Source organism: Brassica napus, chromosome A5 (assembly GCF_020379485.1).
Source record: "Brassica napus cultivar Da-Ae chromosome A5, Da-Ae, whole genome shotgun sequence".
NCBI lineage: Eukaryota > Viridiplantae > Streptophyta > Magnoliopsida > Brassicales > Brassicaceae > Brassica > Brassica napus.
Window position 1 is genome coordinate 22,111,571 of NC_063438.1, and position 12,669 is coordinate 22,124,239.

The following is a 12,669-nucleotide window of genomic DNA, read 5'->3' on the forward strand; positions in this document are numbered from 1 at the left end:
GGTTCAGCTTTCACCTAAGTACCCTGATCCACCACCTTCTGCTCCTACAACTACGGCTACCGATGATCCTACCGCCGCTTTTCGCGAGCAACCTAAGAAGCTCAGAGCCGATTTTGTCAAGGCTGCTAAACAGGTTACTCTCCTTCTTTCTTCAGATTTAGTTAAGATTATGTGAAATACATGTCATTTTTATTCTGCTGTTTTGAGTCCTTGGCGTGGTACTTTGTTTTGTTGAAGTTTGATGCTTTGGTTGCATCCCTTCCGTTATCAGACGGAGGTGAAGAATCTCAGTTGAGAATAATCGCTGAATTCCAGATAATATAAGTCTCACTCACTGATATTTTATGTTTGGTAAATCATCTTCTGTTCCCTTCTCTACCATTTTTCTTCAGGTTGAAAATGATTTTACTGGCCAAGAGCTCCAAAAACGATTGGAGGCTGCAGGTAAAATTTTCCTGGCCAATCTTTAGTTTTTTCTTTGGTTGTTACTACCCCACACTAGGACTAAGATGTTGTTTAACCATTGCAAGGAGATCTCTTTAGTGGTTAAAGCTATGAGAGAGGTGATGAATCTGATCCCTACGCATAGAGCTTCACTCGCTGTGGCACAAGTAATGGATGAAACTTTCTCTTTTTGATGATGAAATATTGTATCATCTTGGATTGTGCTTTGGTATGAAGATTAGTGATTGTTAATGGGATCCAACTATTGCTGGGTTGGGAGATTATCACAAATGAGATCATGATGTAAAAAAAGTATTTGGGATCTTTAAAGTCATGTAAATATATTTATGGTACCTTCATAAAGAAATAGAACTTTAAAACGTAATAGCAATAGAAAGCTTTTCTTCTTTCATAACTGATATAAAACGTAATATATAGAACTTAAAAGCACTGCAATGATGTATATATCCTTAAACCAACGGTGTTAAGTCTCGAGGTATTAAGGCAAACCGTTCACGACCAACACGGTAGGCCCGAGAGCAACTCAAGAGCAGGATCTACACAAGCCAAGGAAACGATGTTCTGAAACATCTAACCAAAGAGACATATTACTTCGTCCCTGAAAGCCAGCTTCTCAAAAATCTGAGTTTATACTACACGCACAACTCTGGGAAGCAAAAACTCAAAATGAACCGAAATTTAAATTTCTTAATATGTTTTAATCAATAAAATTAAATTACAGCCAAGATTTTTGAAAAAAAATAAACCAATATATATATATATGAAATATTAAAGAAAAATTTAAATCTACTTACTAAAGTGTACGTTAGAATATCTTATAAAGCATTTAGGTCGTCATCACCATTAGCAACTATATATAGAAAAGCTATGCCAAACTTCAATACATTCTGTTATGTTTAAAATTACGTAAATAAATTACGTAAAAATGTCAAATAAAGTATATAGATAATGATTCTGAAAAGATACAAAATATGAATGGTTAAATTAGAATGGTTTAGGTTTGTAGTAAGTTAAACTGAAAAATCTTATAGATTGCTTCCGCTGTGTTTTACGCTTATGTGGATTTTGGTGTAAACTACAGTCCTAATTAAAATTTACATATAAATTAAAACTATTCTAAAATTAGTTATAAAAAGAAAAATTATTATTAAAATTATTTAGTAAAATAGGCTTATAGCTTTTTCTGGTTTATGACCAAAAAAACATCTACATGAACATGCTAGATTAGCTAAAAACAATTCTTAGAGATACATATACCACCGTTAAACTTACAAATTTAACAAATATTTAAATAAAATATATAAAATACTACACATATAATCTCATGAAAATATGAAATAAGAATGTAAATCTCTAAAAAAAAAAATACAAACGAAATAGATGGTAAATAGTAAAATTTATAAATATATTTAACAGAGAATAAAAACTCATATATATATATATATATATATATATATAAATATAAACAAATATCAAAAGTTAAAAAATATATATTTTTCCGCTTTTACCACCATCAAACTTAAAACTTATACATACATTTAATAAAATATATATAATACTACACAAAAATAAATTCACGCAAGTACGAAGATGAGAATGTATTTTCACTAGAAAACACACTACCTAGATGGATGCTAAAAATTATAATAGCAATTTCATAATACATATATATTTTTTTTTTTTGTAAATTTTTTTTTTTTTTTTTTTATCAAATGTGATGAACAGATGTAGCTCAAGTCATCACAAAATGAAAGATGACCAAGCAAACGATGAGCACCTTAAAGAGAAATCCAAACCTAAAGATGGAAACCATCAAAAAGCCTTTCCTTCTCCTTCTTTTCTTTACCAGAGATGTAATTTCATAATACATATTTGACAGCAAGTAAACACTCAAATCTATACGTAAAAGATATAAAATCTAAAATGTTAACCAAAACAAATACTGTATAATTTTTTTGCACCGACAACATTCTTAAAAGCTCACGTTTTTTTTTTAAAATAAAAATAATCTGACCACTGCATCTCTATTTCAACAGAAAAGATTTTTCTGAATATGCACAAATAACTCATATTGCGATCATACAACTTTCTTTCACACAATCACTTTTTGCCGGACAAAATTCTTTACAACCATAAGAATTCATCCACTCATTATATGTAAATGATAACCAAACAAACAAATAATAATTGCTTTCAACAAAAAAAATTACTCAAATAACAAGTACCTCATTTCTGCGCTGCACCGGCTACTAGATAACTAATACCAAGTAGTATATATCATTACATATTTTGGATTATTCTTATTAATTTTGTGTTCTCTATAAAATATAAAATAGTGAATTTTAATGTTAATGTTATTTTTATCTTAAAACAAAATATATTTATTAAAAATAACAATATAATCTCAAAATTTTATTTATTATTTGTTTGTTAATAATATTGCTTTCAGTTTAGAATAAATATTTATAAAAGTAAAATATATTTTTATATAAAACAGTTTTTTCAGATGTTTCCGCCCGTAGGGCGGGCCGATCCTAGTGTTTGATAAAATATGATTCTTATTTCTGTCATTTAACATGGTTAACTTTAAATTATTTACAATTTCCAACATTACAGCTAGCTGCAATTTGTTTGCGGAAAGTTGTAAAAAACTTCCATGTAAGTAATACTCCATATTCTGTTGAAAATGAATATGAAATGATTCATATGCATGCATTTTATAAGTCATATAACAAATGTAGTTTTGCTTTGTTCACTGGTTATCAAAAGATGAAAATATTGTTTAATGAAATGGATCGTCTCCGAAGAAGATCGATGAATCTAGACCTTATGGGAAAATGAAAAACCAAACCCATGTGGATAACTTTCGGTGACCGTGTCCGGTTCACTTCAACCGGACGTTTCACGTTCGATTCCCAACATGACACTTCATTAAGATTCATTTATCCGAAGATGGAGCACTAATTGTAGTACAATAGAGCAGGATCGTCTCAAATTAATTTTAGACCATATTTAAAAAAATTATTAATCGTATATTTTATTAAGTAATTTTAAAATTTAATAATTTTGTTTAATTTTTTTAATTATAAATTCTAAATTTAACATTATATCAAAAATTTTAAAGTTTCTTACCATAATTTATCTATCTACTTTTTTAAAAAATTAAACTTTTTTGTTTTTATATTTTGGGTCCTATTCGACCGCTCCACTTGCGGTGTTGCTAGACGGCCCTCCAATAGAGAGATGTCGTAAAGAAAAAAGTAGCACAATAGAGACCCTTTAAAACTAACGTCACGTTAAATAGTTATCTTTGTTTGTTTTCATGTATTTCAACTTTGTTAACCACATAAGCTTGGTAGAATGGTACGGCGGACATGAAAATGTGTTGAGTTTGAAACTATCAAACGTAGATTTACGTGTTTGTGTGGTTATACGACATGAATATTTAGTTTTCATTGCAAACATTCAGATATGTCTGATATTGGTAAACAAGCTCCTATAAGATTAGTCGGTTGTACCTTGGCCCGCTAGATATTCCAAATTATGGGAAGATAAAAAAATTAGTTTTGGAAGCTAAACTTGAGTACACAGAACCTCTGTTTGACCAAAAAAAACGGTTAAAATTACAAATATTTTGAAGGAAGAAACACTTTGCTTAATTTATACGGATCCAACGTTGAAATCAGAACCCAGAGAGAAAATTATGAACCAAACTAAACCAATGCTAACCAAACAACATCTTTGAGAACACGGTTAACAACAGTTATATGCTACATATTGAAATGTATATTTTAGGCAAAGTAACATTTGAGCTGTAGTATCAAATTACCAGTAGGTCAGACATGTATAATCATGTAGTTATAAATTATACACATAAATAAATTAAAATGTGCACAGGGAATATTATCATTCAGAATCAGTGCTTCCTCGATTACGGTGGTGCGGCATGGAGGTAGAGCCAAGCTCAACGTCGTTTTCCAACATCTCTCGTGAACTGCTCCGAGTCATCGTTGTGTCACGACGACTACTCTCGGCCAACATTCTAAAATACGCATGTGGTGCCCATCCTATTAATTTTATAAAATCATTATAATCGTTAACCTCAATTCATGAAAGGAATGACATGATAACAAAAAGTTTATTACCATTGTCGTCGTATGGGTAAGGGAAAAAGTGGAGGTAAGATAAAGAAGCGAAAAATATTCCGATGATCGCACCGGCGAAGACGTCGGTCCAATGGTGCCAATAGTCGTCGACGCGTGTTATTCCGATGAGAACTGCGACGAGTATTGGTAAGAACACAAGGCATAGCTTTGCCACGTGTCCTCTTCTGTCAAAGACTTTGATCTTCCCCGATAAGTACCATGCAAGGAAAGTTAAACCGGCGAAGGACCCTGCATTTTTATACCGTAATTAACCGGTTTAGTTAACCGGAATTGATTTATATTTAACGACTTTGATGTTTTTAGAAGACTTACAGGAAGTGTGACCGCTAGGAAAACTCTTGTAACCTTCTTTGATGATCTTTTTAAGTCCGTGGCACACAACATCCTTAGTAACCGAATCAAATTTCTGCATTTTTTTCATTTTTGTTTAATATAAGAAAAAAAACTTTATGATATTAGAGCTATACAAGAAGCCCCAGTGATCTTATTTGATCAATAGATTAACTTTTATTCTTCGTGTTCTAGTTAAGCTTTTATCTTCCTTTATTTTCTTGCACACTATTAAGCTCCTCACTAACTCAAAGGTTACGTCTCTTGATTAACAATCCTATGTATACTAATTATTGATTTGCAAAGAGGCCCCTAACACACATGAACCTATCATTAAATTTTATGCGACATATGAGACAAGCTGGGCTTCTTTGGTGTCCAAATTAAGAAGTAATGAATTGGTGGAGATGTTTTATACCGCTTTACCATCGGGAAAACATCGGTGGAAGAAGTTAGGTCGTGGCCTACCGACCGCGTTTTTGATGGAATCAGTGGTGACTCCAGTTACAAGACATGAGAATCCAATACCTATACACAACACACAAATACTACTAAATCATGCCGATCAATGATTTATGTATGGTTTCGGTTTAAAATTCCAATTTTACACGAAGTATACATTTGAGCATGATCAGTATAAGTAGAAATGATCTTACCGAGAATGGCGTGATGAAGATCATAAACATCTCTTCCAAAGTAATAGTACACTGTGAAGATGCATATCGGAACCAATATACAAATAATCTACACACATAATCAGCTACATTGGCACTGCTTTCTTGTGATGAAAGGCATAGTGAGATAAACTTTTTTTTTGAAACAAGTGTGCTTACCGGGACAGCCCAAATAGGGATGGTGTCCTGATACAATGGGAAAGTTAGATCGGTCAACATGTCTGGCCCGATGTAGCGATGAAAAGGCTCCATAATGTTGAGAACAATGATGACGATACCGAGGAGGACGAGGATGATCCAGTCAATTAGATGTTCTCGAGCCACTTTCCATCCATGGCTCTTTACCGTGTGAGATCCAAGCGTTATCTTACCCATCTCGCAGGCTAATTACATCGACCTAAAAACAGCAGTTTCATTGTAACATATGTATACACAATCTATTCTTCTTTTTTTCAGAACTAAATTTTAATTGTGTTGTGCATAAAAAATTCTAAAACGAGCGAAAATATACTTAGATTTTGTTTGTTTTCTTGTTCATATCATCGATCAACGCAATGAAGGAATTATTTATCGAAAAAAATAAAATAAATAATTTAATCATGCATACATACATGAATAAACAATTAGACATAAAGATGATGGAATAAAAAGGTTACCTGGTAAAAATGCGAAAAGAAACGATGGACGATCGAGGTTTAAAAACCCTAATTAATGTTTCTATTACGGTTGCGTTGCAATTTACAAACGAATCAATGAAACAATAACTTCTGAAGATGTGAATGGTTTTGTGATTTTTTTTTTTTTTTTTGATAAAGAACGGTTTTGTGATTTTGGGGAGGAAAGATCGACGATAAATATGTTTTATCGCAAAATTAAGTTTTTTTTTTCAGAACATTATATTACTTTGTTTTTCCCTTGTTTTTTTGTCTTTTTTTTTCTCACCATTGGATGTGGCTTTAAAACAAAAATAACTATACCTAAATGAAGATATTCATTTATTTGCAAAGTGGTGGTAGCCTAATAGAAAGTTGGTTCCTTTGAGTCTAGGTTTCAAACTTCTTATTTTTCAAATTAAAATTTTCAAATACTTTCGACAAGATATATGGGCATAACTCCCACGATCTTAAGAAAAATTATTTGTTTTTAGCCTCTAAAATTTTGAGCATATAACATAATAGTCTGTAAGACTGTAACAGTTCCACTACTATGTTATAACGCCTAACTAAATCTGGTTATATGCGTTCTTTCTTTGTATAGTAACATTAAGCTTGATTGCTTGAACGTTTCTAGTTTTTGACAGAATATAGAGAGCAGGAAGAGCCTGCTGCATCTCTAGCTACTCTTTTGTGCTCTCTATACTTCTGTCACCACGATTATATTATCTTCTCTCTTACCTACACACAAATTATATACAGTCACATCTATCTATGCATAATACTTCTTTTTTATCGATGCATAATACTTGCATTATACTTACATGGTGCATGCATCTCACATCCAATAGAAACATCTCGGATTTGCTTAAATTATGCATTTTTAATTAGTGAGCACTTGCTTTCTTGCCCCTACTTGAACGCAGTTAAGGATTCGTTTTGTTGTAGTAATTTTGAGCTTTTATGTTGCGCATGTATAGACCAATATAGGTTGTCATATGCAAGACTTGAGAGAACATATACCAACTTGCATTGTGATACATCTTTGATTCATTTAGCAGGCATTGCAATAAGCTTCAGTGCCACAAAAATTACATAGAATATATTCTACAGAGTACAGACCATAGCATTATTCTCGATTGTTTATTTGCGTTTTGCGTAAGTGTTAGCGTTTCATATGATAATCTTCTCATCATTGTTACATGAAAACGCAAATAAACAATCACATTTCAGAAACACTCCGCAAATATATCTCTCTTGAAACTCAACGAACAACCCCCCACACAAAGAATCTAGAGAGCATGAACCACTGACTCGATTTCACCGTCCATCGACTCAGCAGTTTCTCTAAACGACTGGCTATGAAGACGCCTAGTAAAAGAAGTGGTCGTGTCCAAGAAATACAAAATCGAAGACATCATACAACAGCACACAAACATGGGGATGGGACCAAAGTTCCACAGGAATAGAGGGAATGAGAAGTAGAAAGCCCTCAACCCGAGAAACCAGAAGTAGAGAGCTCGGTTCAGGTTCCTAGCCACGTACTCGCAGTGCTCTTTTTCCCCTCTGGAGACGGGCACAGTGACAAGGAAACTAACGTGAGCGTAGTACCTGATGGACTGGACGTTGCAGAGAAAGGCCATGAGGAAACAGATGAGGATTGAGAAGTTCTTGATGGTTGCAAGGAGAGGGCTTTTGTTGCCGTATATCATAGGCGACGCTGTGGATTCCGAAGCGGAGGTGCTGCTTACGAAGAGGCCGATGATGGAACAGAGAGTGATTGCTGTTGTGGCTAAAACGGTTGATGCCATTATGTTGTTCCTGATTGTCTGTACTGCCAATACACCGTTTTTCATCGGATCCTGCACAAATAACAATGACCAAAACTGAAATTTAAACAGCAAACTCAACTAGAAGGAACTAACAAATCACTCTAGTGAAAGCCATTGTCTAGCTCCAAGGTTAAGCCACAGTCTACTACTCTAAGTTTTTTTTTTTCTTTTTTTTTTGTAACTGTACTCAAAAGTTGATTCTAACTTTTGGAGATCACATCTTTACATCACTTAACAGCTAAAAGTATTTACCTTTACTGTTCTCATCATGATCATTACTCATAAACCCTTTTCAATTTTTTCTATGTTTTAGCTAATCCACAAACTATGCTTTTATCAGTTTTCAATTGTATCGAAAGAAGAAGAGGAGAAGGGAGAAACGTACGTCCATCATAGCGAAGACCCATAGTCGTCGAGATTCAGCGTTGAGGGAGATAGCGGTGAGCTTGGGACGGTGGATAATGGTGTAGCCGAGCCAGACATGGTAACCGACCATCACGGCGAGACCCGCCGGCACTAGTACTAAATCCAACGATTCCTCCTTCCACATTTCTAAATTCTACTCCGCCGCAGAGAGATACTCGATGTTTCCGATGAGACAGGGATCGTTGGTCAAAAGATTTTGGCAGAGAAAACGAGAGAGTGAGAGACGCAGGAAGAGACAAAGCACGAAGCTGGAAAGGGAGAGTTTTCACGTGGGTCGCACGTGTTGACACTAACAAAAAAACAAACTCCAAGGTCAATTGGGGTGGGGGGGGGGGGGGGCATCTGCATCTCTCCTCTCTCTCTCTCTCGACTCGACATCTTTTCGGTTTTCAAACAAATTTAGGCCTAAAACCCCATTTTATTGGGCTTTTGTAGGACCTATGTCGGTTTTTATAAGAAAACCAAGGTTTTTAAACCGGATCGGACATCGACTCGGTATTGTTACTGGGTGACTGGTTGAACCGGTTCAACTGGTTCAACCGGGTTTTAAGATTTTGTTATATATATATATATATATATGTGTGTGGGGAAATGTGATTACCAGAAAATACACTTAGAAATATTTTAGTATTAATAAATAAACATATAATTAAATAATTATTAAATAATTTTTTTTATGATCACTAACTATTGGTTTTGCGCCTGACCACTATTCTTTATATTTTTTTATATATAAGTTAAAATAAAATGAACCATCAATGGATATAAACATATATAGTGCGTATAATTGAAAAGAAGAAAACAAAGGCTAATCTTCCTTTGGACAAGAAAACACAAGGAAACAAATATAAATAAGAAACATTTACATTTGCAAAAGAAGGAAACAAATGTTAATAAAAATTAAAAGAGGAAAGAAACGATTGTGGATTTCAAACGGAATGGTAAGAATCTAGAATCCAATAAAAACGTACCATTTTTACATCACAAATTAATGCAGTTACATTTATTATTTACTGAACCGGGTTTATTTATTGACCCGAATCGCCGGTTTAGCCGGTTTTTGATCGGTTTTGACGGTTCAATTTCAATCCGGGTTTTAACTCAACCCGGACTCAGTATGTTAACCGATTCACGGTTGAACCGGTCGGACCGGCCGGTCCGGTCCGGTTTTCAAAACCTTGGTTTTGACCTAATTAACAACGATACAACACATATTTTCTATAATAATACAATTGTGCTCTTTTAAACAACCGACACAACCTGCAACCAAAACCATTTAAAATTAATAATTAGTTAATGTAAAAGATAGATCATGGTTTTCTCTTGTTCACATATCATTAAAGCTAAATTTTGATAGATTAATTAAGAGGGAAAGGTGAATATGTATGATCCACGACGCAACCGTTTGGAATCACGGCGGTGAGAGAAGAAGACAGATTTCCATGTCTCGTGCTGTGACAGAATGGGGAGGTTTCTGGGATTCTGAAAGGTTCGAGCAAGACGGCACCACATCGGCTGCAAGGCAAAGTCGATTTCCGATTCATATTCAAGAAGATAATTTCAAGCAAATAAGTTTCTGTTGGTGGTCAAGAATAACAATGGTGGACTGGTGAGTGCATGTCGCCTTGTCTGAAAAAGAGAGAGATGAAAAAGATGGAATCACCAACTATACTATATCGTATAGTATACTAGGGGAAACCCGCCCTACGGGCGGGCAGCGAATGAATGAATAATATAAAAGTATCTTAAATTGTAATGAAACTATAAACTTATTATTAATTAAAATAACATAGACTTTAATTATTTGTTTTGTTATTTTTTCTCATCATTTTAAATAATTCGATGAAAATGATAATGGCTACATTTGATTTTTTTTAAAAAATATTTGTTTTACTTGGATATGAAAGTACGTTTACGATTAGGTATAAAAAGTTATTTCTAACTTTTTATAGTTGTTTCATTTCATTTATACATAATATTTAATTTTTTTAGGACGATAAATATTTGTTATATTTAGTTCATCCATGATCTAAAATCCTTAGATTAAGATATTGAAATACTTTCACGCAACTACATAAAGTCTTATAATGGTGCTAATGATTCTTTAATCGAATGTTTGACATACATTCAATCGATGAATGATAAACATTATTTTTGCTTTGAGTGCTGTTCGGATGGTTTGATCAAATATTGAAAATGGATTCAAACAATGTTATGTTTCAGCATATTTTAATTTTTTTCAAATATGTTACGATGGAATTTAAAATATATCATTCATATAATATGAATTAATAATGTAAATTTTTTTTTCTCAACACAATAATGTTAACTAAACAAATTTTTTTAAAAATTGATCGTTGGCTTCCTTTTCTCCAGCAGAAGAATCTTGTTTCTTACTAAGAAAACTGGTCACTCAAGGAACATTCTTATCTTCTCTGGAAAAAGAGGAAAACAGGTTACACTTATGCGTTGCTAAATCTCATGGTACTACCTTTCTCACAGTGACAGGCTTACCCAGACCATCCTTCACAAAGGTTCAGCAAAGGTCTGCCAGTCTCCTTTCATTCTGGTTAACTTATAGCTAATCCAATTTTCTCATACTGATTTTCACGTTTAGCTTCCCTTTTTTTGCCAACGAAGATCTCTGCACCTAGCTTGTAACAAACATTTACTTCTGTAATATAATTTACATTTTAACAAAAAAAAAAGCATATAAAATATTTTACCCATGTGTGATCTCGGTTCTTCCCATCTCATGTTTGATGAACCTTTGCAACTATAAAGAATCAAAGCAAAGTTTAGTTATGCATTATCATACGATCTAAATCATAGACATGGTACGATCTAAATCATAGACATGATGAGATGTAAAGATTTTGAAACAAAACCTGGTGGTGGTGTCTTGTAACAGCAGCCCAGAAGCTATTTTATTGAGACATGGCTTATGTGAGATATGATTGTACAAAGAGATAGCCTTCTTTCCATCCCAATGAACATCAAATGCTTCTTGAACTTTGGGAAAATGTTTTCCTTGGATGTCACTAATGAGCTAAATAGAGATATCGTAATGAGAGACTTATAAGATGATTAAGCTACGGTAAAAGCTTTTAGACTTTAAGTACGACCACTGAATTCTCCAAGGTGCAGTAGGGAAAAACAAATTATCAACTTTGGCAATGAATGAGTACTACGGTTTAAACTACTTATCACAACTCCAAAATCCAATTGCATTGAACGACAACTTTAAAGCAAAAACTAAAGACCTGTTCAAGCTGCTGAGCCTGAATCCATTGCTCCGTAGTTACTTCGGTGATCTAAAAATAATTAGAAAGGTAGCTCAAGACAATAAGTTCATGACACATTTCATCAGAGCAATTATATGAAAACCGAGTTACATGCAAACCATGTTAGAACCAAACAGATTATATTTGCTACCACAACAGCAAAAAACCTCAAAGCCAGACAAATCTGAGCAGCCGCACTTCCACCATGCCATTAATAAGTCGTATAATTTTAAGCAATGCAAATAAACTCAGAATATATAGAAACGACAAAGAAAGAAAGACACTTGTAAACTTAGCTTGTCTAATTGGATGGATTGAGATATTAACATCAGTGGGGAGAGCCTTCTTGCATATTCAGATTACTCACTTCCAAATACCATACAATCCATTGCATCCATATTCAGTGGCATCAAGCCCATTTTTCTTATGAAGTGAGATACAATCTGGAGCATAGGAATTCCTGCTCTGTTCACTCAATAGTAAGCATGACAGAACCTAAATCAAAGAAACCAATCTAAAGATCTACACTGAGATCAAACAAAATCAATCACACAAAAACATTATAATTCATAACCAATATAAAAATAGGCTAGCAACAGACTTAATTTACATTAGACTCTCGTCAATATCAGTGAAGGTTCAGATAAATCAAATCAGAATCTAACAGATCCTCAAACACAGGATTGATAATCAAATATAACCATATCCAATCTGAAAAAACACGAAAACACAAGAGAGAAGTATATTAAAATTATAATCAAAATCTCAATCACGAAACGAAGAGGCGACGAAAATCTGTGTAAAATACCTCAGAGCAGATCCAAGGAGCTTAACCACCA

General features: G+C 33.6%; 2 protein-coding genes across 2 annotated transcripts; both read right to left on the bottom strand.

Moving 5' to 3' along the window:
• Window positions 1–4,213: 4,213 nt before the first annotated feature.
• LOC111216077 (probable lipid phosphate phosphatase 4) lies at window positions 4,214–7,288 on the bottom strand. The gene is made up of 7 exons (XM_022720363.2): window positions 6,292–7,288; window positions 5,795–6,032; window positions 5,618–5,705; window positions 5,380–5,489; window positions 4,944–5,037; window positions 4,611–4,859; window positions 4,214–4,532 (listed from the first exon to the last, which is right to left on the bottom strand). Exons 2-7 carry the CDS (start codon window positions 6,008–6,010, stop codon window positions 4,372–4,374), a joined length of 918 nt encoding a protein of 305 aa, XP_022576084.1. The 5' UTR covers window positions 6,011–6,032; window positions 6,292–7,288; the 3' UTR covers window positions 4,214–4,371.
• Window positions 7,289–7,462: 174 nt separating this feature from the next.
• Window positions 7,463–8,869, bottom strand: LOC125608980. The gene is made up of 2 exons (XM_048779658.1): window positions 8,506–8,869; window positions 7,463–8,150 (listed from the first exon to the last, which is right to left on the bottom strand). The coding sequence occupies exons 1-2, from the start codon at window positions 8,668–8,670 to the stop codon at window positions 7,581–7,583; spliced, it is 735 nt and encodes a 244-aa protein (XP_048635615.1). The 5' UTR covers window positions 8,671–8,869; the 3' UTR covers window positions 7,463–7,580.
• Between the last annotated feature and the right edge of the window lie 3,800 nt (window positions 8,870–12,669).

What these genes read in the sequence shown, in the direction of transcription:
- LOC125608980 (XM_048779658.1), bottom strand. Translation starts at nt 8,670, where the DNA reads ATGTGGAAGGAGGAATCGTTGGATTTAGTACTAGTGCCGGCGGGTCTC. An exon ending in GGGTCTTCGCTATGATGGAC is followed by an intron (nt 8,151 to 8,505) that starts GTACGTTTCTCC and finishes TTATTTGTGCAG; the next exon opens with GATCCGATGAAAAACGGTGT.
- LOC111216077 (XM_022720363.2), bottom strand. Translation starts at nt 6,010, where the DNA reads ATGGGTAAGATAACGCTTGGATCTCACACGGTAAAGAGCCATGGATGG. An exon ending in TCTTCATCACGCCATTCTCG is followed by an intron (nt 5,490 to 5,617) that starts GTAAGATCATTT and finishes TGTTGTGTATAG; the next exon opens with GTATTGGATTCTCATGTCTT. An exon ending in TCCTAGCGGTCACACTTCCT is followed by an intron (nt 4,860 to 4,943) that starts GTAAGTCTTCTA and finishes ATAAAAATGCAG; the next exon opens with GGTCCTTCGCCGGTTTAACT.